The sequence below is a fragment of the Festucalex cinctus genome, chromosome 19 (assembly GCF_051991245.1).
Source record: "Festucalex cinctus isolate MCC-2025b chromosome 19, RoL_Fcin_1.0, whole genome shotgun sequence".
In the NCBI taxonomy this organism is placed as follows: Eukaryota; Metazoa; Chordata; class Actinopteri; order Syngnathiformes; family Syngnathidae; genus Festucalex; species Festucalex cinctus.
The window spans coordinates 2,460,329-2,485,013 of NC_135429.1; the positions used below are offsets into that span (position 1 = coordinate 2,460,329).

Consider the following 24,685-nt stretch of genomic DNA (forward strand, 5'->3'; position numbering starts at 1 on the left):
CGGCCGCCGTTTAATTATTGGAAAGTTCCGCATACGTCACGATGACGTCGCCGGCAAAGGCGAGAAAGCGACAGCTGAGTGAAACGGGCCACTTGTGTATCTTCGCCGTCAAACTTCGGGCAAAGCTGTCGTCTGGCTCGTTTTTTTTTTGTGTGTGTATTTTTATTAATTGTCACGTTTGTTGGCTCGGCCCGTCTGCAAACCACAAGCCAGTCGGACCCTCATCTCGTTCCATGAAGGAGCTTTTTGCCGCCTGTTGAAAACACATTTGAGAGCATCTTTAGACTTGTTAGCCTAGCCTAGCCTAGCCTAGCTTAGCTTAGCTGTCTTCAGTCTCGACCCGGGGATGCGCGGATGGATATCTGCCTCGTGTGAACGCTGTCCGCCGCCGCCGCCGGTGTTAATCATTAACGAGACCGGGGGTTGCGCGGTACACTGAGCCCGGGGCATCGGACAACTTTCGGCACCCGACGTAAACAACGTAACGGTTAGCGCGGAGCTAACGGCGGCTAGCCAGCCGAGCTGCAAATGGCCAGTGACACCGAAACGGGCTTCATCAGTCGGGCCAACGGAGACGGCACACCGGGCCCGGGTCCCGAACCCGACAACGGCGGCGGAGGAGGCGGGCCGACCATGAAGACCTTGGCGCGGCTTTGTAGCAGGGACGAGGAGGAGCGGGCGGCGGCTCTGGAGGAGCTCAGCCAAAGTGTTCTGGTGTGTCTGGGTCTGGACCGGCCCGGTTCGACGCGGCTGGGCAAGGAGACGCTTCTGCATCTGCTGCGGCTGGCCCGGTCCTGTCCGTTGCGAGAGGTGCGAGCCAGGGCCACCGAGCTATTGCGGGCCGCCCAGGTGAGTCTACCTGTCTGGGCACAGAGCGGGCAACAAAACCGAAAAGCGCTTATTCCAGTCGACCCTCGCTATTCGCGGAGGTCAGGAAGCAACACCTGACGCGAATAGTAGACAACAGACGCCCTTCCAAAATATTGTATACTTTGCTATATTAACCGCTTAAACCTTAATTACACGCCAAAGTGTGACACTAAAACAATTGCATATCATTTTAATTTACAACAACAACATTGAAAAGAAATGGCATACAAATTGGATTTAGAAAAAAATTGCATCAGAACACAAATAATACTCTGTGAGCATGGTGCACTTAACATAAGCATTAGCTTCTAACGTTGCCAGCAATTTTAGCTGCCATTAGCGTAACATTAGATTTTAATATTACCGTCCAATGTAAGCTTCAACATTGCTGTTTGTTAGCTCCAACATTAGCTTCCAAAGGTGGCTTCAATGTTAGCTTACAATAGAAATGTCCATCATATTTTGAAGTTCTCTTCTAATGTCAGTCTCAATGTAACCACTAAAGCTAAGCTACCCTTCCAATGTTAGCTCCCGAAATTAGTTTGACAGCTCCTGAAAACAAACATTGGCTTCAACATTAGCTTGCAATGTCGGCTTCAACATTGGCTTGCAACGCTGCCACCGATATCGGCTAATAACATTCGATTCTGAAGTTAAAGGTCCAGTGACATTAGCTTCGACATTGGCGTCTGTAGTTAGCCTACAATGTTAGCTTCCAAAGTTACCTCTAATATAAGAATATAGGAAGACTGTAAGCTTTTGTTTTTTGTTAGCTTCAGCGTGAGCTTCCAACTTGGATTTACCGCCTGCCTCTTGGACTAATAATGGGTTAGAATCTTCTTTTATCTTCTTCAAGATGACTGGATACCCGCTGGTAGCCCAGTCCTAGCGAGTCGTCCGCAAACATGGTTGGTTAGGAGGAGCAGGGCCATTTTAGGAATGTTTCAGAAAGAGGACAACAAATGCATCATTCTGCAAGTCATATTATTTGTAGTATGTAAATAATTTTCAGACCAGTTAAGTAAAACTGGCTCATGCTGATGTGCTAATCTTAACCGTAAATGGCCAAACATCACCACAAAAGAAAACACTGACTCGTGTTAAATGTTTCGACTTGGACTATGTGTTGAAAAGAGCGCCGTTGGGGTAAGTTTTATCACATTAATCAATCAAGTTCCAAAAAAGCAAAAAGTTGGACTTTATGGTTTCCACTGGTTTCATCAGACACGCAGTAGGATGTGATGCAAGACCGGTCTGAGGTGAGCACACAAACAAGCAGCCTGAGGCACGCCCCCTTTTGGTCATGGTGTGCTGACTTCCTGGGGTAGCCACGCCTCCTTTGGGTCACGGCTTTTTCTAGCTACTTTCTAGCCCCCACCGCACTCGAGTCAAACAAGCGGCAGTTTTTCATCCAAATGCTCATCGCAGAAGTAGCAAGGAAGATTTTGTCTTCTGCAAAATGTCGGTGAGTTTACTTTTTCATCATTGAAATGTTTTATTTAGGCGCTGGAGCCCATTTGAAGGGGCTGCCTGTTCTGAAACGTCTCTCAGGTTACAGTCCAACTGCTCAAGCAGGAAGACGGCTGTTGAATGTTTGAGAGCAAAACAGACATGACCGCTTGTTTCATTCATAAAGTTTGACCTTGAAGGCGGAAGGGAAAATAAAAACCAAAAGTATATTTGCATGGTTCACGGGATACTGCAAGTCATTAAAAAATCTGACAAGGGTAGATTTCAGACCTCATCATTGGGGTTTTCACCCACAATTCAGGCATTATTGGTCCAAGAAATTACACAAAATGTATACAAAAGTTAACGAGCAAAATTCTTAATTTTCTCATGGAAATCATAAAATGATTGTCGTCTATTTCATAAATATTGAACATAATTTGTGAGCTAGTTTATAATCATCTTGTTAGCCTAAGACCATTTATTACTTCTTTCGGAACGCAAAACATTCAACAAATTGGCTCGATTGAATCTTTTGTGGATTATCATCACCATTAGATTCTTCAGAGATATAAGGAACAAATAACATTTTTTGTTGTGAGCTTATTGCTATTAATTATTGAGCTTGTGAAAATCAGTTCAATATTTGCGTCTGGCTAACTGATGCAACAAGCTCCTTGTTGGAGATAACCGTCAGTTTAGGCCACGTTTGCAATTTTACAAGTCAATAGTTATGGACTTCAGTACGCTTTTGTTGAAATTGCAACAAGAACAGCTGGCGCGTGACTCATTTTGACGTGTTCACACTTTCAAAGCGCCTCGTCACCGACCACGATCTCGTCACACCAGCCTCGCTCGTCCGGCGTTTCGCAACGGCCCCTTTTTCAACTCCCAATTTTGTGTCCTCTGCATCACCAGGAGCAAGGAGTTGAAGTTCCTCGCGCCCTGGTCTCGGGTCCCAGCGCCTTCATTCCTGCCCGACAGGCGAGTGGCTGCCGTTCCTTAACAGCACGAAAACACTGCCAAGGTTTTCAGCTGAATCACAAGAAGCATTGACTTGGTTGAGGGATTTAAAAAAAAAATAAAAATAAAATAAATATATATATATATATATATATATATATATATATATATATATATATATATATATATATATATATATATATATATATATATATATATATATATATATATATATATATATTAGGGGTGTGAATTGCCTCGTACCTGACGATTCGATTCGTATCACGATTCACAGGTCACGATTCGATTCGATACCGATTAATCCCGATACGAATTTATAAGTCGATTGTTGCGATTTTTTTTCATTCAAATTTAGAAAATACTAATCAGTAAGCTTGTAGAGTGTAAGATTTATATGAAAATGTATTATTTATTTATCTAAAATTTCAGTCTTATAGAGGTTGTAATCTGTTTCATGTTTAAACAGCATTAAAATAAAATATTAAGGCTTAATGTTCCGTTCATATAACATTCTTCCATGCTTAAGGTGTGAATCCTAAAAAAAAAAAAAAAAAAAAAAAATCGATTTTGCCTATTATTGAATCGATTCGAGAATCGCGCGATGTAGTATCGCGATATATCGCCGAATCGATTTTTTTTTAACACCCCTAATATATATATATATATATATATATATATATATATATATATATATATATATATATATATATATATATATATATATATATAGGGATGTAATGATATAAAAAAAAAATGAGATACTAAAAAAAATAAATAAATACATATTGTGCTTTTGTACATTACACCAATGCATATAAACAACCTAAAATCTCTAATAAGACTTAATATTGTCCACAAGCATATTACGTGCCCCTTCATCACTAACATCAATTTAAAACATGGAAGGGTCAAAACATGACTCGTGAAAATTAACCTGCACTAAGAAAACTAGCCACCAGAGGGTGCTAGAACAAATGGAAATCAACCTGACTTTTGTAAAAGATGTGCTGCTTTTAATATCGTAATATGACGATGGCGGTATATTGTGAGTTTTATCACGATATCACGATATCGTCGATATCTTTACATCACTAATATATATAGATCTGATTCAAAATTGTGCTTGTGTTAAATGCAACTGAACTGCACTCAGCCAGAGGATCCCTTAGTGTGCCTCTAGAGGGAGCCTGCAGATTGACCGACAAGGAAAATGCACCTGCAGTCTGTCCAATGTAAGCCAAAGCAACTGTGTGAAAGTAGCCAATCAGAAGGCTGAAGAAATGGCAGATGACAAAATGGCGGGACATGTGAAATTGATCTCGTGTTAATATAGGTTAAAACAATAACATCTTGAAACCCTTGTTCTGGTTTTAGGTTTTGAAAGACGGTCTGGAGCAGGACATCTTGATCGAGTCGTTCCTGTCCGTGGGTCGCGTGGACCACGTCACCATGGTGATGGCGCTGCACCCCGCCTACCTCAGCTGCTTCCTGAAGACCCAGCATGCCTTGCTGGAGATGGACGGCCCCCTGCCTCGCCACTGGCGACACTACATCGCCATCATGGTGAGAAGAAACGCCAAAACGCTCACAAGCGCCATCTTTGTGCCTTAAACGTGTCCGCTCGGGCGGTCCCCTCAGGCCGCCGCCCGCCACCACTGCTCCTACGTGGTGCAGCAGCACAGCGCCAGCTTCCTGGAGGCCGGCGGCGACGAAAGCTGGCTGAGCGGACTGCAGCACGCCCCCGCGAAACTGAGAGTCCTCGGCGTCCTCAACAAGCTGCTGGCCCACAGACCCTGGCTCATCACGCAGCTGCACATCCAGGTTTCGTTTGGCGCCAGGCAAAGCGGCCTCGAGTGCGAAGTTGTCCGAACGGGGCGTCTCGGGGATTTGTGTTTCCGCAGGAGCTGGTGTATCCGGGCGCCGAGCTGCGCTGGTCGCTGGCCGAGCTGATCCACGCCGTCATCCTGATGGCGCACGCGCACGCGCTCTGCTCCTTTGTGTGGGGCTGTGGACTCAACCCCGAGCCCGACCACACGGGCGGCCACACCTTCCGACCGCCGTCGCCCGGGCATCCAACCCGCAGCCCCCGCAGCCCCGCTAACGAGGACGGACGGCAGGAGGTGAATTTTTTGTATTTTTTTTAATATACATTTTTTCCACATTCATTTGTTTATTTATTTATTTGTAATTTTGGCCGTTTTGGTCCTGCATATGAGCCGAGCAGAATTGTGGGGGAAAAAAAATGAACTTGTTGCCGTTTGGTAGCTGGCGGACGGCGCCGTGGAGGTGGAGGTGCTGATGAAGAGGATGGTGGAGCTGCAAGAGCAGCAGGAGGAAGAGTGCACACACGAGGAGATGGTGACGCGTTTTGAGAGGGAGCGCAGCGAGAGTATCCCCACCGGTACTCCCTCCAATTCAATGAAACAAGTAGTGGATCCAGCATTGACCCCTGAGGGACTCCGTATGGAACGTTGCTGCTCATATTACACTTCTGCTCTTGCATTGCAGCGTTGGTGCGAGGGGCCCCACCCGAGAGGCTCCTTCACCTCATGGAGGACCCGGATTTCAGGTACGAGGACTTTGCGCCTCGAGGAGAGCAAGCTCCGCCCACCATGAGAGCCCAGGTAGCGGTCGGCGTATTTCTCGATGACCTTGAACGTCTTCTGTGACTTATCGTGGGGGTTTGCAGGACTACTCGTGGGAGGACCACGGCTACTCGCTGGTTAACAGACTGCTGCCGGACATGGGACAGCTGCTGGATGAGAAGTTCCAGGTAGCGCTCCCCATCTTCCACACACCACTCGCAGCACATTCGCCGGCAACAAAAGTGAGCGCACCCCTGAAGTGAGAATGTCCAAATCATGACGGCGTCCGCTTTTTGCGTTGGGAGGTGGTGAGCAACCTGACGTACCACCGGATGGCCATGCATGAGGGCGTGGACACGCACACGCTCCGGAAAGCCCTGTGGAACTACATCCACTGCCTCTATGGGATACGGTCAGCGCCGATCGGTGCTTTCGAGTGCCCCGTCGCACACGTATTGGCACGCGCACCCCGCTGACCGAGCCCGCCGTTTTTTGGCGCCGCAGGTACGACGACTATGACTACGGCAGCGTCAACGTGCTGCTGGAGCGATCCTTGAAGGTTTTCGTCAAGACCATGGCCTGCCACCCGCAGCAGACCACCGCGCACGTCTACCACGCCTTCTGGAAGGAGTTCAGGCACTCGGAGAAGGTGAACGGGCACCGTTGAAATTGGTTTCTGTTTTGTTTTGACTTGTTTGCTTTTTGAATTGAATTAGGTTTGTTAGTTTGTCTTCATTTTAGATGAGTTTTTATTCGTTCTAGTATTAGTTTTTTGTCTTAAATATAGAGCATTTGTCAAATACTAGATATGAATATAAAGTCAAAGTATTGTGTAAGTGCAATTCTCAAATAACTTAGTCATTTATTAAATAAATACTATAAATAAATATATGTAATTTATTTTTATTTTTTTTTAGTAAATTACACATTATAAATAAGTCATGTGCGTATGATTTTTCAGGTGCACGCCAACCTGATTGTGTTGGAGGCTCGCCTGCAGGCGGCGCTGTTGTACACGTTGCGAGCCATCACTCACTACATGAGATGACCGCCGCCGCCCTGTTTACGGATGCTGAGCCAGCTGTGTGTTTTTTCTTCTTTGTCCTTTTACCACCGCGGCCTCCTTAAAAATCTTCTTTCCACGCAGCCAATGCTTCTATTTACATATCTTCTGTTTCAGTGTTAAGCATGTCTGAGCCGCATGTGCCAATTCATATTTAATGTTTCTTTTTTGGGGGGGGCAACAAAAGTATCAATGCGCGTTTTCATATCCCCACTTATGTCTGCTGATCAGATTTATTTTTTTATTTTTTTTATTTTTTTTGATGGTTTATCCGTCAACTACGACTACTTTTTACACTCACTCCTCCACTTGTGTCCTTAAGCACACTGAGGGCTGAGATTAAAATGACAAAAAAATCTTGTATTTTTCTATTCAATAAAGTTACTTGACACAAAAAAAAAATGGTAGCGGTGGCTTTTAAGTGTACACCGTAAGGCACACCTGTGCAAAAATCATGCCTTCTAATCCGCATCTTGATGACAGGTGAGGCTGGAACACTGACCTGTATAAATGACTGGATAGTCGAGAGCCCGTACACGCCAGTCCAAGCCGTTGAAGTCACAGGGCGGCCATCTTGTTACTCCCACCTCTCCATCAGACTACTGTATACAGGTAAAACTTTACCATTTGGTGGAGGCATCTTTTGCTGAATTGCAGTTATAATTATTTAATAAAAAAATAAAATAAAATACAGGTTTCCTCTAGTACTAACCATTAAGCTTAAGCATATAATTTATACATTGATTTAAGGCAAGTTGTAAAATGTCTGAAGTACTCTTGTTTAATACATTTAAAACACCATAAATTATGCTATTTCTACTAAGTACTGTCTCAAATGGTCTCCAATTTCATGACTGTAAATGTATCGAAATGTATGCTGAGAAACGTTTCTTGGGAGGAGCAATATGGCGGCCTCGCGACTTCAAAAGTTTTGGCCTATCGGCCTTCCAGTCTCACATGTAGATCAGTGCGTTGGAAGTGCGATTTTATTTTTCATACTCTGAACCACCGCAAGAGGGAGACAAAGTCCAAAGAAGAAAAGCGTGTTCCGCTTCACTCATCGAGTGGGCGTATTGTTCCCCTTCCTCAACTTCGAAACTTTTCAACTACTTTTTGACTCCACTTCCAAACAATAAAAAGCTAGTGTCGTGACGTCACCAGCCCCCACTGTCCACCCTTGCTCATTTGTCAACAATTGTGTTGCGCAAGAGCGAATGCGCGCGCTCGGCGCCATCTCCCCTCTACCCCCTCCGGCTGGTCCGACGTGCTTGCGCGTGCGTGCTCTGGGGTGGGCCTGACCCGCTGCTGTTCGTCTTCCGGTCCAGCCCGGGCGCACGCGCACGCGCGCTCAACGTCGAAAAGTTGCGCAGCAGCTGAGCAAGTGGACGGACGCCCGGCAGTAAGTCGCATTTTTAATTCATTATCATGATTATGGATTCACTTGAAAGACTTTGTTTGGATTTTACTTGCCATGAAACAACATGACTCTCTTGCATAACACTTTAAAAAATGGGAATTTGGGGTGTTTCCTGTGTTGTTGTTTTTTTGCTCTTGGTATTTTTATGAGCTGTATTTAGGGCAGAAGTCTGATATCAAGTTGATTGGAAGTAACCAAACGTTTGCGTTATGTGTGTCGGATAACCGTTTCCCGTGTGTGTGTGCGTTTCCTTCCCGTGGTGCATCATGGTTTTTCGTTTGTGGTTTTATTTCGGGTAGAAGTAAGGAATTAAAGTTGATATGACGTTCCCAAACGAAACTGTTATCTGATGTTCCCCGTTTGTGTGTTTCCTGTGTTATTTTTGTAACTGATGTTACTAGAGGACCGTAGAAGTCAGACATTATATTCCTGTCAAGTTCCCAATGCAGGCCTCAATATTCCAAGATGTTCTTAGCAGATGAAGGATAAGCAACTGGTGGCCCGAGGGCCACACCTGGCTGCACCCACACCCTGAGTGGCCCCCGATTCATTACAAAAAACGAAACGGAGGGGTTTATCAGCAGGTTTTGAAGAATTATTGGAGTTTACAAAAAGATATAATTATGTAAAAAAAAAAAAATGGTGTGCGGCTAATTGCAATGGCCATTAATTATATGCAGATGTTTGCTATTCTCGGCTGTCTTGAGTCTTGACCATATTTAAAAGGGCATTTTTGCTGATGAGCTGCTTCACTCCATTTAAGTTTCCCATGTTCAGAGTATGTGTGTCGTATAGTGTGCGTGAGATATCACTGAGTCACTTTCAAAATGCTGACTGACGGGCAGACAAAAAAAAAAGGAAGTTGAATTCAGTGAGAATGTCCACGCTGACTCTGTATTAAATAGCAAAGTTCGACAGCAAAGCAGCGATCGGTCGCCGCTGAATCCCTTGTTGTGGAATGCACGGATCCAGCCGGGAAAACTCCCCCACTTGGAAGTCCTTCCGAGACGGCGTTCCCATCTCGCTCGTCGCCGCTTTGGCGGAGGAGCCGTCTTGGAATTTTTCCACGGGAGGAAGGAAGAAGGCGGGCGGGGGCGGTTGGGCGGCATCCCTTCGGGTTGTCGTAACCGCCGGTTGGTAACGCTTCCTCGGAAAGCAGGTGGACGTCATACCTGTACTGTATGCTCCATCTGTCTGGCGGTTACCGTGGCAACCGGAATGTGAGATTGAGGGAGGATGTGACGACATCATGCGGAAACGGGGCTTTTCCTTCCTCTCCCTTGAGTGTGTACCTTCCCTACATGAGTGTGTGTGTGTTGGACTTCCCATTGTCCTATCATCCTGCACACTCGCACTCCGCATCCTGTCAGGCCTTCCTGGGAATGTGCGAGTGTGGCGAGGCGAGACAAAGAAAGGTTAGAAAAAGAGGAACAACAGAGCAGAAGAAGAAGAACTTTCAGTGTGAAAGTACAAAACTGTACTGTACATAGCGATTGCGTGTGTGTAGAATTCCCCAGCACGAGCAGCTTATCTGCACGGTTGTCAGTGCAGGAAAAGGGTGTGTCGCTTGGATTCGGGTGTTTTGTTGACAAGATTTATGTGTGCAATGCAACACAAGCTGACTCTCATTAACAGTAAGAATTAAAGCTGCTAGTTATATGGCCAAATGGCCACTCGGTGCCAAAATGGCGGACTTCCCGAGTATTTTCAGACTTAGCTTCTTGAGACTTTTTTTGTGGGTCTATTCATGATAGACGTGTCCACCAAATTGTAGCTTGTTAAGTAAAACTGGTTTTGGGAGCTGAATTTTCAAAAATGTTTAGTTTCGTGTTTTATGGCAAATCATCAAAATTTGTCTGCTTCAAGCCAAAATGGCAGATTTTCTTGGCATTTTCAGACATGGTTTCTTGAGGCTTTTTTGTGGGTCTACTCTCGATAGACATGTCTACCAAATTCTAGCTTGCTAAGTAAAACTGGTTTTGGGGGCTGAATTTTCAGAAATGTTAAGCTAGTTTCGTGTTTTATGGTATGTGATCAGAAAATTTCTGCTTCAAGCCAAAATGGCAGATTTTCTTGGCATTTTCAGACATGGCTTCTTGAGACTCTTTTGTGGGTCTACTCTTGATAGACGTGTCCACCAAATTTTAGCTTGCTAAGTAAAACTGGTTTTGGGGGCTGAATTTTCAAAAATGTTAAGCTAGTTTCGTGTTTTATGGTATGTGATCAGAAAATTTCTGCTTCAAACCAAAATGGTAGATTTTCTTGGCATTTTCAGACATGGTTTCTTGAGGCTTTTTTGTGGGTCTACTCTCGATAGACATGTCTACCAAATTCTAGCTTGCTAAGTAAAACTGGTTTTGGGGGCTGAATTTTCAGAAATGTTAAGCTAGTTTCGTGTTTTATGGTATGTGATCAGAAAATTTCTGCTTCAAGCCAAAATGGCAGATTTTCTTGGCATTTTCAGACATGGCTTCTTGAGACTCTTTTGTGGGTCTACTCTTGATAGACGTGTCCACCAAATTTTAGCTTGCTAAGTAAAACTGGTTTTGGGGGCTGAATTTTCAAAAATGTTAAGCTAGTTTCGTGTTTTATGGTATGTGATCAGAAAATTTCTGCTTCAAACCAAAATGGTAGATTTTCTTGGCATTTTCAGACATGGTTTCTTGAGGCTTTTTTGTGGGTCTACTCTCGATAGACAGGTCTACCAAATTCTAGCTTGCTAAGTAAAACTGGTTGTGGGGGCTGAATTTTCAAAAATGTTAAGCTAGTTTCGTGTTTTATGGTATGTGATCAGAAAATTTCTGCTTCAAACCAAAATGGCAGATTTTCTTGGCATTTTCAGACATGGCTTCTTGAGGCTTTTTTGTGGGTCTACTCTTGATAGACATGTCTACCAAATTCTAGCTTGCTAAGTCAAACTGGTTTTGGGGGCTGAATTTTCAAAAATGTTAAGCTAGTTTCGTGTTTTATGGTATGTGATCAGAAAATTTCTGCTTCAAACCAAAATGGCAAATTTTCTTGGCATTTTCAGACATGGCTTCTTGAGGCTTTTTTGTGGGTCTACTCTTGATAGACATGTCTACCAAATTCTAGCTTGCTAAGTCAAACTGGTTTTGGGGGCTGAATTTTCAAAAATGTTAAGCTAGTTTCGTGTTTTATGGTATGTGATCAGAAAATTTCTGCTTCAAACCAAAATGGCAAATTTTCTTGGCATTTTCAGACATGGCTTCTTGAGGCTTTTTTGTGGGTCTACTCTTGATAGACATGTCTACCAAATTCTAGCTTGCTAAGTCAAACTGGTTTTGGGGGCTGAATTTTCAAAAATGTTAAGCTAGTTTCGTGTTTTATGGTATGTGATCAGAAAATTTCTGCTTCAAACCAAAATGGCAGATTTTCTTGGCATTTTCAGACATGGTTTCTTGAGGCTTTTTTGTGGGTCTACTCTCGATAGACATGTCTACCAAATTCTAGCTTGCTAAGTAAAACTGGTTTTGGGGGCTTTCTTTGTATTTTCAGGTCTGAATGACTTTTTGAGACGTTTTTGTGGGTCAAATCCTGATAGACATGTCGACCAGATATCACGTTGCTCAGTGGGAATGGCTTCAGGAGGTGATTCTGAAAAATGTGAGGCTTGTGTGCGCGCGTATGTGAACGGTAGTGTGAGTTTCCAGGAAAAGGGGGGAGCCATCAGAGGAGTGGACAGGAAGCATGAACATGGCCAACTTCCTGTTGCTCCCCTGATGGTGGACCTGATAGTCGTGCGTGTTGCAAAATTGCGAGTGGGCTTTGTTTTGCATATTGTTGAATAGTACACAGACTGGCTACTTTATTAGGTACACCTTTTCAAATACAATGCAATATATGAGAAATTTGTCTCAACAATGTTTATGATCATGCAGTCGTGGGTTAAGTTTGAAATATGTAAAAAGAAAAAAACAAAAAGTAACTTTCATTCTCAGTAATTGAATTGTGATTCATTTAATCATTTGTTAATAAAATCAATAGAATGTGTTTGTAAAATTATTTATTGTACTAATATCGATTATTAATGTACTAATTCTATCATTTACAATAAATATACTAACAATTTAAAGAGACGAACGAATACAAAATAAATACATGTAAAATCCATATAATAGTTTAACATTAAAAATGATCATTTTCATTTTAATAAATGTTATGATGTATAATTAATTTAAATGTAATTAAATAACCAAATATTTAATCAAAAAAAATGTGCAAATGTGATTTAAAAAAAAAATGTTATTAATCAGTTTTGTGTTATTTATGCTGAATCCAGTAGCCAAATATTGAATGAATTCAAAGATTAAAAATGAATATAAAATGATACAGTCCCCTTTTTAATGTTAGTCAATTTAAATAATTGTTAAAAAAAATAAAAAAATTCATAATAGCAATGAATCAACTAATTAGTTAATAAGGCAAATGAATAAAAATAAATAAAATGTGGTGAGATATCTGAATAAATAGGTAAAGTAAGTCATTTTCAGCTTTAATAGGGGAAGGCTGGTGTTGTATAACTAGCTGCATATTCAGCTCTGGGCAAAGTAGAGGTGCGCCCTACATGTCTGAAGGGGAGCTTCTGCACATGTCCAACTTTTAATGAGCGCGTGTGTGTGTGTCAAGATTTCGTCATCACAACTTGAATTGTCTTGCAGGCGTACCAAATCAAGTGTCACGTTGCGCCAACGTGTTGGCATGACACAACCGCCTTGATGTAACTTTTCACACGCTCGCCCCAACATGTGCATTCGCGGGCCGGTCATTTCACCATGCACAGCAAGGATGACACAGGCGTCCCTTTTCGAAACGGCTCGAGGCCCAAAAAGAGGATGTGGCTAACCTCACTTCTTCTTCTTCTTCTTTGTTTGCGTCTTGCTGCAGCTGCGGCGATGCTGATTGACAGATGATCTGACGCAGGAAGAAGACATCAGGTGAGGAATTGTCGCGTCTTCACGTGCACCTCAAACACAAAATGGAGGCGTCCTAGTCATACGTTGTCGTCGTAGAATTTCCTCCAGGATCAATAAATAGCAACCAAACCTAAAGTTTATGCAAGTAAAAGTATGCAATGCATACACGTAATGCAACGTGCTGTTTGTTGGCCTAGACGGCGTCCGTGTGCGAGCGCGTCGACGATGGGTTGCGCTTGTTGCAAGCAGAGGAAGTCGGCCAAACTGGAAGCGTCCATCTTAACCGGCGCCTCCTGTGCCGCTGATGCTTCGCTGCAGTCTCCTAGCAACGGCGACGGCGCCGGCGCCGCGTCCGCGGGCCCGGCGCAGGGGCGCTACTGCCCGGACCCCACGCAGGTCATACCGGACTTCAACAAGGGATTCTCCAGCAGCGCCGTCTTCCCCAACGCCAACACGCAGCACTGGTCCGCCGGCGTCACAAGTAGGGACGTTTATTACTGGGGGGGGAGAAATGGAATAGCATATATTTTATATAGGGGCTTATTAAAATGTAAATACATTATAATAATAAATAATTAATTAAATAATACTTATTAATATACTATTTAAATTATAAAATATTTTTTTTTGAAATTTTCTTTTTATTTGTATTTTATTTATTTATTTATTTATTTATTTTTTTTATTGAGAGATTACATATAAAATATTTATATATATATATATATATATATATATATATATATATATATTATTACTAATTGTTATATTAATATAATAATGTAAATAATATAGTTAATTAATTGATTAAAAAAAATGCATAATTATTATAATAAATTATTCTGCTGTGGTTCCCTTATAGGGGTGTCAAAATGAGTTTGTTAAATTTGAGTTAATTTAAAGTGATTTTAATGCCACTATTTATTTTTTTAACTCACAATTAATGAACGTCAAAAATGATCAGTAATGAATGTAATTGTGATGTCTATATTTGTGTTGACAGGTGTCAAGTTGGGCAGAATTTCTTGACTTTATGAGAAAGATTAGATCTAAATATGAAAAGAAAAATGCACTGAGCTATCATCAGTCTTACAAATGTAATTATGCCATCTAGTGGCAGAAAAATTACCTCAACAGAAATCAATATCACACTCGTTTGTTACAGTGCAGTGCATCTTTTTAATTTTAACTCCATTTGATGAATTATTATGAAATTACTATATCAATGACTAAAAGATGCAGCCATATTTATATATTTTCTGCTTTTATATTCGTAAGAGTATGAAAACTTTGATAAAATGTGATCAAAATGAACGAGTTAAATATTGAAGTTATGCAATTCAGTCATTTCAAACCAAAAAGGTATTTTTTTTTAAACTAAAACACATTTATACATTTTTTTTAATGTTTTTCTTTTTTAATGCTAGAGCATACAGAATGCTTTGATGCAGCCCCTGAACCGAAGAGCATGGTTGAAGCAATGATAGTTATTACAAAAAACGGCCAGCATGTGGCAGCAGAGCAAAGGAGATCAACCAGGGCCATGTTGCAACAAGCTCTTTTTGTCATTGTTTCAACCAGGAATGTGAATAATGATGAAACTTGGCTATATTCTAATGCTTATTGCTGCAAAAACGGAAACAAATACAAATATATATTTTTGCTCCTGATGAAAGAAGAGACTTTTCTTTCTTTTGGTAGGTTCCATATGTTTATAACAGTAGAACACAAATTTGTGTGTCTCTTGTAAAATCAGTCAAAATCCAGTAAAACAGTGAATGAGTTAATTATGATTGAAAATGTAATTTTATCGATATATATACGCAGCATATATCGAACCTGTAAGCAGTTGGGAATGAAATTGTGAAGCTATTTAAGCTACTGTCCAAAAAATAGCAAACAAAAGGTGACAAAACCCTGCCTTCCTTGGCGGAGGTGATAAAACGCCCTAGCGATTGTTCCGCGAGTGTGAAAATAATCGGGTGTCTTTTGTCCGTGGGGCGGGGGGGCGCTACAGGCGGCGGCGTCACGCTCTTCATCGCGCTCTACGACTACGACGCTCGCACGGAGGACGACCTCACCTTCCAGAAGGGCGAGAAGTTTCAGATCATCAACAACACGTGAGCGCAAATTTGTCACATGGATCAAATCATCATCATCATCATCATCATCATCAATGTGGTTGTGCGCTCTTCGTTCTCAGCGAGGGCGACTGGTGGGAGGCTCGTTCGTTGGACACGGGCAACGCCGGCTACATCCCGTCCAACTACGTCGCTCCGGTTGACTCCATACAGGCCGAGGAGTGAGTACGCGCACGCACACACACGGGGCGGTCAGGTTTTGGTGCGCGCGTGTGACCGAATGTTGCTATGGCGACAGGTGGTATTTCGGAAAGATGGGGAGGAAGGATGCGGAGAGGCAGCTGCTGGGACACGGCAACCAGAGGGGAACTTTTCTCATCCGCGAGAGCGAGACCACCAAAGGTGACGGACCACAAAAGTTTAGATTGCTTTCGTTTGAGGGCCAAAATATGAATATGAAGAACTCTCAGTCTGCTTCAGTGAAGTTGAACGTTACTGTGCAAACTTCAACATCAATAACCGATTTGAATTATTGATTATTGAGACAGGCAGAATTTTGAGGGACATATCATGTGATTTAGAAGAAATATTTTTGATTTATTTAAATATGGAGTTTTGTAATTATTTTTTAAAAAGGGCTATTTATTTTCTATTACTATTTATATATAATTATTTCAGTTCATTATATTTTTAGTGTTTTTTTTTTATCTAACAATATTTTATTTAGTTTTGTAATTTTAAAAAGTAGAACAAAGTAAACCTACAACTAAATATTATTCTACAATAAGTAAATATGTTTTGATAACTAAATAAAACTATTATTTATTCATCAGAAATTTATAATATTAATAATGTTATTTTGAATTAAGTTTTTATACATACTTTTGTTTTATTTATAGAGCATTGCAAATAGAACCTAAAAATGACGGGTAAATGAAAATTTAAGGCTAAATAAAATGGTAAATGAAAGATTTCACAAAGTCAAAAGTAAACCTAATAAATGTAGAACAAAAAATAAACCTACAACTAAATAATATTATTCTATAATGAATAAATTAATACTATGACTAATAATATTTTAGTTATAGCTTCTTTTATATATAGTTTTGGTTTATATGTTTTTTTTAGCTAAATAATACTGTAATAAAAGTAGAACAAAAAGTAAAAATAAATATTCTATAATAAATAAATAAAGAAATAATATGACTAATAATATTATTTTATTTAGTCTCAGCTTTTTTGTATATAGTTTTGGTTTATATATATTTTTTATAACTTAAAAAATACAATTTTTTATCATAAATTTATAATATTGTTTTACATTTAATTTTTATGCATATTTTTGTTTTATTTATAGAACAATACAAATAGAACATAAAAATTACTGGTAAATGAAAATCTAAGACGAAATAAAATGATAAATGAAAGATTACAATTACAAATATATAAAATACAGATGATATATCTGAATCCATTTTTGATTGAATGAAATATTTTATATGCAAATGAACCTCATGATTTGCGCACCTCAAGGTTGTATCTTTTTTTTTTTTTTTTTTTCCCTGGCAGGCGCGTACTCGCTGTCCATCCGCGACTGGGACGACAACAAGGGCGACCACGTGAAGCACTATAAGATCCGCAAGCTGGACAACGGCGGCTACTACATCACCACCAGGTCTCAGTTTGACACCGTTCAGCAGCTGGTGGCGCACTACACAGGTGCCGCTCGCAAACCTTTCAAAAATGGCTTTTTCTCCACATTCCTTTGATTTTTGGTCTCATTGTTCTCGGTTTTGTTCCTGCTGAGGTCAAAGGTGACTTTTAGTGACGCTCGTTTGAGCAGGTGATTTTTTTTTTTTTAGGGGGTGTCCAAGCAAACATGTCCTTCCTTTTCCCTTCATGTGTTTTTTTTTTCTTTTCTACTTCCTGTCCTGTCTGTTTTGTCCCCGCCCACGTCCGGCTCGAGCAGAGCGAGCGGCGGGGCTGTGCTGCCGCCTGCTGGGCAGCTGCAAGCGGGGCATGCCCAAGCTGGCCGATTTGTCAGTGAAGACCAAGGACATGTGGGAGATTCCCCGCGAATCCCTGCAGCTGATTAAAAAGCTGGGCAACGGCCAGTTTGGAGAAGTGTGGATGGGTACGACGCATGGGGGCGAGGAAACACAAAAAAGGGGGCGGGGTTAGTTGGGTGGCAGTTGTGGGAGGGTCTCGGTGGAAGCAGACCTGGATCAAAAAAAGAGTCAGCATCGTGAGAGTGAGGACAAAAACTATTGGAATTGATTTTGATTGATTATGTCCCACTGCCATGCAATTCGGGATGTAACAATAACGGCAATAACGTGATATCGCGATATTAAAACTGCCACAATATATCACCATCGTCTTGCCGCAATATTAAAAGCTGCACGTCGTTTTCCATTTGTGCACTTCTAGCACCCTCTGGTGGCTACATGTTTTGGCCCTTAAATGTTTCAAATCCACGCTAATGGTCAGATGATATATAATATTATATTGTTAATATTGTGTTTTTTTTCTTTTTTTTTTTCTTTTTTTTTTCAATTTATATTTATTTTATTTTATTTATTTATGTATTATTTCATTTTTTTTAGTATGAGCTGATTTATTTTTTTTAAACAATATTGTGACCTTTTTTTTTTTCTTTTTTTTTCAATTATTTTTATTTCTTTTATTTTATTTATTTATTTATGTATTATTTCAATTTTTTTTAGTATGAGCTGATTTATTTTTTTTAAACAATATTGTGACCTTTTTTTTTTTTTTTTTTTTGCATCGCCAACCTCCCCACAATATTGCGATAATTATCGTATCGAGACCTTCATATCGTGATGATATCATATCATGATGTTTGGATATCGTTACATCCCTACTGCCGATACTATTTTATCCATATATTGTCACATGATGACATGTTGAGAAAAATCCAGGTGTGCGCAGCTGGACCCTCGCTCTCCCTCGCCGTGGTCGCATGCGCCATTTTCCACTCACCACAACCTCTTTTCCCACTCTTCCTCCCATCCCGCCTTCATTCTGCCATCCACTCCATCCATCCGTCCATCCGTCCGTCCGTCCGTGGCAAGAAACTCACGACGGGCTGTGCTACTACCTGACTAAGGCGTGTCCCAACTGCACGCCGCTCACCATGGGCCTGGGCCGGGACGCCTGGGAGGTGCCCCGGTCCATGTTGGCCCTGCACAGGAAGCTGGGACACGGCTGCTTTGGGGACGTGTGGATGGGTGAGAACCCCGCCAAAAAAAAAAAAGCTTATTATTAATTTTTTTAATAACAATAGCAGCCAAATTATGACATAGTTACCGGTATGAATAAATACACATTAATTTAATTATGTCCTTTTATAAGATAAGAAAATATGATTAACCACATCAGGTCAGCTGATTTTTTTTTTTTTTGTCTTGATTTGCAAGCAAACGTTTGACATTAACTGTCAAATTAAACATAAAACCAAAAGAATCACAACCCGTATTTAAATTAATCAGACCACATAACTATCTGAAAGTCCGCTAGCTTAATGCTAACAAACACTCCAATAGGCTATAGATGGGCTAACAAAATTAGCATCAACGTCGCAATGTGTCTGTATTATACCGCCCCCTGGTGGCCGAGGTACATACCACAAACGCAATGCATGATTCAGAAAACGCAGCTGAATTCTTTGCAATCTATTTAATTACTGTATATTACTGCATGGTTTTATTTAGCATAATACTATGGAGTGATATTTGTACTATTAAAAATATTAAACTAATTTTTAAAACAAATATGTAAAACGAGTTTAATATATTTTTCTGCTTTATTTATATATTTGTTTATTTTAGGGCCGCACTAATATGGATTTATTTATTTTTTAATGGCAGAAAAAAAATGATAGATTACCGATTAATTGGACGATTAATTAAAAAAAACTATCATGCTTAAAATAACCATTTTCTTCCTCTGTTGCATTTCAATTGGAGTCAATTAATATTGTTAAAAAATATATTTCCAGATACAAGGTTATGGTATTGATTTCTGTGTAATAAATAATGAGACTAGTGTACACCGGCTGTCAATGGTTGGTGTACATAGTTATTTGCTAATTAGCTGATTATTATGACCAATGTTTGAAGTGCCATAATCACAGCTGATTAACTCATACTCCCAAAAAACGTATTTATACGTTTTTTTAGGTTTTTATTTGCCAGAGTTTTTGTATGAAGGTTTTTATGCAGTTTCTGACCTGAAGTGGTTGCTTAAAGCGATGGTAGTTATTACAAAAAAAACAACACAATAACAAAAAAATGGCCAGCAGGTGGCAGCAAAGTATGAGATCAACCAGGTCCATGTTGCAACAAGCTCTTTTTCTAGTATTTTCAACAGGTTTGTGATGAAACTTAGCTAATTCTAATGCTAATTGCTACAAAACATAAAAACAGATAAATTTTTTATTTATTTTTTCCCTGATGAAAGAAGAGACATTTTTCTTTTGGTTGGTTCCATGTTTTTATAGCAATAGAACATGAAAATGGCTGGGAGTGAATGAGTTAATTGGCTAAGACCTAAGCTAAATTTACATATATATATTTATTTAAAAAAAAAAAGAAATATTGTTTGTTACTTTTTTCCCGTATTGACTTTGTGTGTGTAGTTTGCCCCTAAAAGCCAGCCGAGCGCTGTCCACGTAGCTCAGGTACCGCTTTCCTTGCATCCCAACATGTGCATGCTCACCCCACGCGTGCGCTTCCACGTGACGTGCATGCGTTTGCGTCTCCTCGTAACCCGCATGCCGGCACGCCGCGCGCTCCCCCGTATTGACGCCTGCGCGGTGTGCGGGATGTCAGGCATGTGGAACGGCACCACCAAAGTTGCGGTGAAGACCCTGAAGCCGGGCACCATGTCCCCCGAGGCCTTCCTGGAGGAGGCGCAGATCATGAAGCGGCTGCGCCACGACAAGCTGGTGCAGCTCTACGCCGTCGTGTCCGAGGAGCCCATCTACATCATCACCGAGTTCATGAGCCAAGGTACGGGCTATGTCGTTTCATTTTTACAAGGCATGTTTTGGCCCTTACAAACCATGCTAATCGTCAAAAGAAGGGGAACGTAACATGTGAACAGATTCAATATGTGGAGGAACTCGATGTGTGCTTGCATTAGCAAGTAAGTGCCTCAATATATGTTTATATATTTTTATATTTTTCACTGCTGCAATGTACCAAAGCACAACATTGTGTGTGTGTGTTTTTTGTTTTAAGTATGAGCTCTTTTTTTTTTTTTTTTTTTTTTTTTTACAACATTGTGACCTTTTTTTTTTATAGATCTCCAACCTCCCCACAATATCGTGATAATCACGTATCGTGATGTGTGGATATCGTTACATCCCTAGTAGTTATTTGTGTTAATTTTATCCGCCATTTTTAGTCCAATTTTAGTCACGCTTGTTCGTTTTTATTACAGTTAGTCAACCTCGTCCCATTTTTATTGAGTCCATTTTTCGTCGAATATAAATCTAGCATTTTAGTCTTTATTTTAATCCAAGAAACATAATTTTATTCGGCTAGTTTTAGTCAACAAAAACTGTCAACGTTTTAATCTAGTCAAGACAAGTCATTTTTACCCCTGCATATTATTTTGTCAGCAGATTCTGTTGCACATTTTGTATCTAAAAACTATTTCACATGAAATTTTCTCTCATCTTTTTGGTGAAAAACAATTTGACACACAATTACAGTGGCTACCATGGCGAGTAAGTTAGCAAAGCTTTAGTTAGCAGTCACATTAACATTACTGTTGGAAGGTAATAGCCGTTGGTTTAATAACTATAATTTACTTTTTTTTTTTTTTTTTTTTTTTTTTTTTTTAAACATTCACCATGAATCCACCTCCTGTCAGTCTCATGTGTTTGTGTATGTTGCACTTTCTAGCTGCTGATTTGAAAGTTTTTGTTGATGAACTAAAATGTCCATAGATTTTAGTCCAGTTTTTTTATTAAGTGAAGTACATTTTCGTCTCGTCTTCATCATCGCCGAAAAAACATCCTGATTTAGTCCCAGTTATTATTAATGAGGGTTTTAGTCTAGTCTAGTTTCATTCCGGTAAAAAAAAATGTGTGTTGACAGAATTACTTTGTTTCGTTTTCATTGCCGAAATTAACACTAATCATCACTTCCTGTTTGAATCGCAGGAAGTTTGCTGGACTTCTTAAAAGACGGCGAGGGACAAAACCTGAAGCTCCCCCAACTTGTGGACATGGCGGCACAGGTCACTGACAAACGATTGAATCATCATTTTTTTTCAACGAAAGTAATTGTAACGCGAGCGCCACGTTACAGATCGCGGCGGGGATGGCCTACATCGAGCGGATGAACTACATCCACCGAGACCTGCGCGCCGCCAACATCCTCGTCGGGGACAACCTGGTGTGCAAGATCGCCGACTTTGGCCTGGCCAGGCTCATCGAGGACAACGAGTACACCGCCAGACAAGGTCAGACACATCGAACCAACGTATGCGCACATGTGTGTCATCGTGGCTGATGAAAGCGCTCGGCCTCGTTGCCATGGTCGCAGGGGCCAAGTTCCCCATCAAATGGACGGCGCCGGAAGCCGCGCTGTACGGACGCTTCACCATCAAGTCGGACGTGTGGAGCTTCGGCATCCTGCTCACCGAGCTCATCACCAAGGGCCGCGTGCCATACCCAGGTGAAAAGTTTCGCAGATATTTCGCAAACTTGACTTCACATGATGACACATTTGAGAGCCAAGGAAAAAGAGCTTCTTCAAAATGTCTGCCTTTTGAAAGGAAATAATGGTTACTTTTAAGTGGTGTTAATTGAACAAAATGATTTTGCTGCACATTGTAAAAGAGAAAGAATAAAATACATTCACAATGCAATACAATTACGATTATGTGATATGATACAAATACTGTTTGATATGATACAACACATTCACTTCAATGTGAATACGATGCAAATACGATTTTTTTTATGATACGATACACTCCAGTTACAAATTAAATGTTAGTTATGTGATGCAATGCTATTCACCACAATTACAACACAATGCAACCTAAATACAGTTGAGTCAAAAATAACCCAATTTGGGTAAAAAAATAAATCAATCAATCCACGACTTGGGTAAAGTTGACTCGATTTTCTGAAAAAAAATAAAAATAAAATAAATGGGTCGTTTTGTATAAAATCATCCAAAAATAATGGGACATTTTGTATAAAACAATTTAAAAAAATGAGTCGTTTTGTACAAAACAACCCCCCAAATTTGGCAATTTGATACAAAACCATCCCCCCCAAAATTGGGTCGTTATGTATAAAACAATCCAAAAAAATTGGGTCATTTTGTATAAAACAATCCCCCAAAAATTGGGACATTTTGTATAAAACAATAAAAAAAAGAAATTGAGTTGTTTTGTACAAAACAACCATCAAAATTGCATAATTTGATACAAAACCACCCCAAAAGAAATTTGGTGGTTTTGTATAAAACAATCCAAAAAAATTGGGTCGTGTTGTATAAAACGATCAAAAAAAAAAAAAAAAAGGGACATTTTGTATAAAACAAACAAACAAATAAAAAAATTGTGGTTTTGTACAAAACAAAACAAAAATTGGGTCGTCATGTATAAAACAACCCACAAGATTGACCCAAATTAGGTTATTTTGAACCCAATTGTTCTTAGTGTGCAATTTAATCCTAATTGTGATATGATACAAATCACTGCGATTAAAATGCAATATGATACAATGTGATCCGAAATTATAAAAAGAAAAAAAAAATGCTTCATGCTTTGAATATGAGAGGATTGTGCCATCTGGTGGTCGTTCAGAAAATGTGCGCTTATTCATAAAATTATTTTCAGCTGTTGTAGCTCTGAACAGTTCTTGGATGGGATCTCATTAGATGGCGCAGGTGTGTCTCATGTTCTGTCAGTATGCGACGTGCATGACTTCACCATTTGCCCTCCTCTTCCTCCTCCTCCTCCTCCTCCATCATCCCCGGAAGGCATGAACAACCGCGAGGTGCTGGAGCAGGTGGAGCGGGGCTACCGGATGGCCTGCGCCCCGGGCTGCCCCGCCTCGCTCCACGAGCTCATGCTGCAGTGCTGGCGGCGCGAGGCCGACGAAAGGCACACCTTCGAGTACCTGCAGTCCTTCCTGGAGGATTACTTCACCGCCACCGAGCCGCAGTACCAACCCGGCGACAACCTGTGACCGCGCACCAAAACAAAAAACACTGCAACAACAACGCCGTCTTTTTTTTTTTTTTTTTCTTTTTCCCCGTAAACCTTTCGGGACGGACGAGGAAGGCGCCTGGACTTCGGCCCCGCAGTGATGTTGCTTTACTCGGTAACCATGACAACAAGGAAGAAGATGTAGATGGTCGGGGAGGAGGGATGCGACTTGGCACATGATCCTCTCGCTTCTTTCTCCGCCGCCATATCACGTTTTGTTCCGTCCGTTCGAACGGATTGAGCATCTTGTTTTGTCATAGCAAACATGATGAAGGCCTCGTGTGCGCTGTGTCAATCGATCAGAGCAGCCGTTCTCAAACTGGGGGTCCCTGGGCAGTAATTAAATGCAATAAATTGATGTTGCGCCAATGAGACGAACATAATAAACCAATTAGGCTACTCATCCTACTCAATTACAGTATCAGCACATACTGTAAATCTGACATCCCTGCGCAGTCTTTTTATTTTTTATTTTTATTTTTTTTTGGGACAAAAAGAGAATTATCACTGGATTTTTAATTTTTTTTTTTTTCCATGAACAGAAGATGTACTTTTTTGAGAATGTAGTCCTATTTTTAAGTTTAGAGAACCCCAGGTTTAGACGCCGCATATTCTAGAGGATGTATTTGTATGGCTACATTTACTTGAACAAATCAGTCAGTTTCAGTATTAAGGTCATTCTGAAACCATGTTTAAAAAAAACAAAAAACAAAAAAACGGTGAGGAATAACTTTTGTTTTGTATGAGCCGACTCTTTTAGTGGTTTTTAATTTAACACATCACAAAGACTATATGACAAAGTCAGCATTTATTAATTCATTCATTGGGAGGGCAGCAAGAATGAAAGCATAAAAAGTAAATGTCATTTGTGGACTTTTTATGTGGACTTTAACCCTGTCACGTTTAATGTAATAAAGATCAGATATATTTGGATACGATCTCGTCATTTATTTGGATCTTAAACATCCTGTTTTGTTTGGTGTTTATCTTTTTTGGAACGTCTTAATTGGTTTCGTGGTTCACAACACTTATAGTAAGGGCTCCTT

At 40.6% G+C, this 24,685-nt stretch overlaps 2 protein-coding genes across 6 annotated transcripts; both read left to right on the forward strand.

The window, feature by feature from the left end:
• Positions 1-54: 54 nt before the first annotated feature.
• On the forward strand, positions 55-13,598 carry sesn2 (sestrin 2). Of its 3 annotated transcripts, XR_013280121.1 has the most exons (13): positions 55-849; positions 3,238-3,303; positions 4,678-4,866; positions 4,942-5,124; positions 5,205-5,423; positions 5,569-5,704; positions 5,812-5,927; positions 5,993-6,076; positions 6,194-6,300; positions 6,393-6,537; positions 6,850-6,971; positions 13,274-13,323; positions 13,500-13,598. XR_013280121.1 is itself a non-coding variant. In XM_077506651.1 (11 exons), the coding sequence occupies exons 1-11, from the start codon at positions 529-531 to the stop codon at positions 6,934-6,936; spliced, it is 1,653 nt and encodes a 550-aa protein (XP_077362777.1). In that variant the 5' UTR covers positions 55-528; the 3' UTR covers positions 6,937-7,353. The 3 variants fall into 3 exon arrangements, 2 of the variants coding, with proteins under 2 accessions (XP_077362777.1, XP_077362778.1); XM_077506651.1 differs by lacking the exons at positions 13,274-13,323; positions 13,500-13,598 and having other exon boundaries at positions 6,850-7,353; XM_077506652.1 differs by lacking the exons at positions 55-849; positions 13,274-13,323; positions 13,500-13,598 and adding an exon at positions 865-2,335 and having other exon boundaries at positions 6,850-7,353.
• Positions 13,528-24,572, forward strand: yrk (Yes-related kinase). Of its 3 annotated transcripts, XM_077506655.1 has the most exons (12): positions 13,528-13,783; positions 15,317-15,419; positions 15,503-15,601; positions 15,679-15,782; positions 16,950-17,099; positions 17,350-17,514; positions 18,476-18,631; positions 20,234-20,413; positions 21,574-21,650; positions 21,722-21,875; positions 21,959-22,090; positions 23,411-24,572. In XM_077506655.1, the coding sequence occupies exons 1-12, from the start codon at positions 13,528-13,530 to the stop codon at positions 23,617-23,619; spliced, it is 1,785 nt and encodes a 594-aa protein (XP_077362781.1). In that variant the 3' UTR covers positions 23,620-24,572. The 3 variants fall into 3 exon arrangements, with proteins under 3 accessions (XP_077362781.1, XP_077362779.1, XP_077362780.1); XM_077506653.1 differs by lacking the exon at positions 18,476-18,631; XM_077506654.1 differs by lacking the exon at positions 17,350-17,514.
• Positions 24,573-24,685: the final 113 nt, after the last annotated feature.

What these genes read in the sequence shown, in the direction of transcription:
- sesn2 (XM_077506651.1), top strand. Translation starts at nt 529, where the DNA reads ATGGCCAGTGACACCGAAACGGGCTTCATCAGTCGGGCCAACGGAGAC. An exon ending in AGCTATTGCGGGCCGCCCAG is followed by an intron (nt 850 to 3,237) that starts GTGAGTCTACCT and finishes CTGCATCACCAG; the next exon opens with GAGCAAGGAGTTGAAGTTCC. An exon ending in TGCTGGATGAGAAGTTCCAG is followed by an intron (nt 6,077 to 6,193) that starts GTAGCGCTCCCC and finishes TTGCGTTGGGAG; the next exon opens with GTGGTGAGCAACCTGACGTA.
- yrk (XM_077506655.1), top strand. Translation starts at nt 13,528, where the DNA reads ATGGGTTGCGCTTGTTGCAAGCAGAGGAAGTCGGCCAAACTGGAAGCG. An exon ending in CGAGAGCGAGACCACCAAAG is followed by an intron (nt 15,783 to 16,949) that starts GTGACGGACCAC and finishes TTTCCCTGGCAG; the next exon opens with GCGCGTACTCGCTGTCCATC. An exon ending in CTTTGGGGACGTGTGGATGG is followed by an intron (nt 18,632 to 20,233) that starts GTGAGAACCCCG and finishes GCGGGATGTCAG; the next exon opens with GCATGTGGAACGGCACCACC.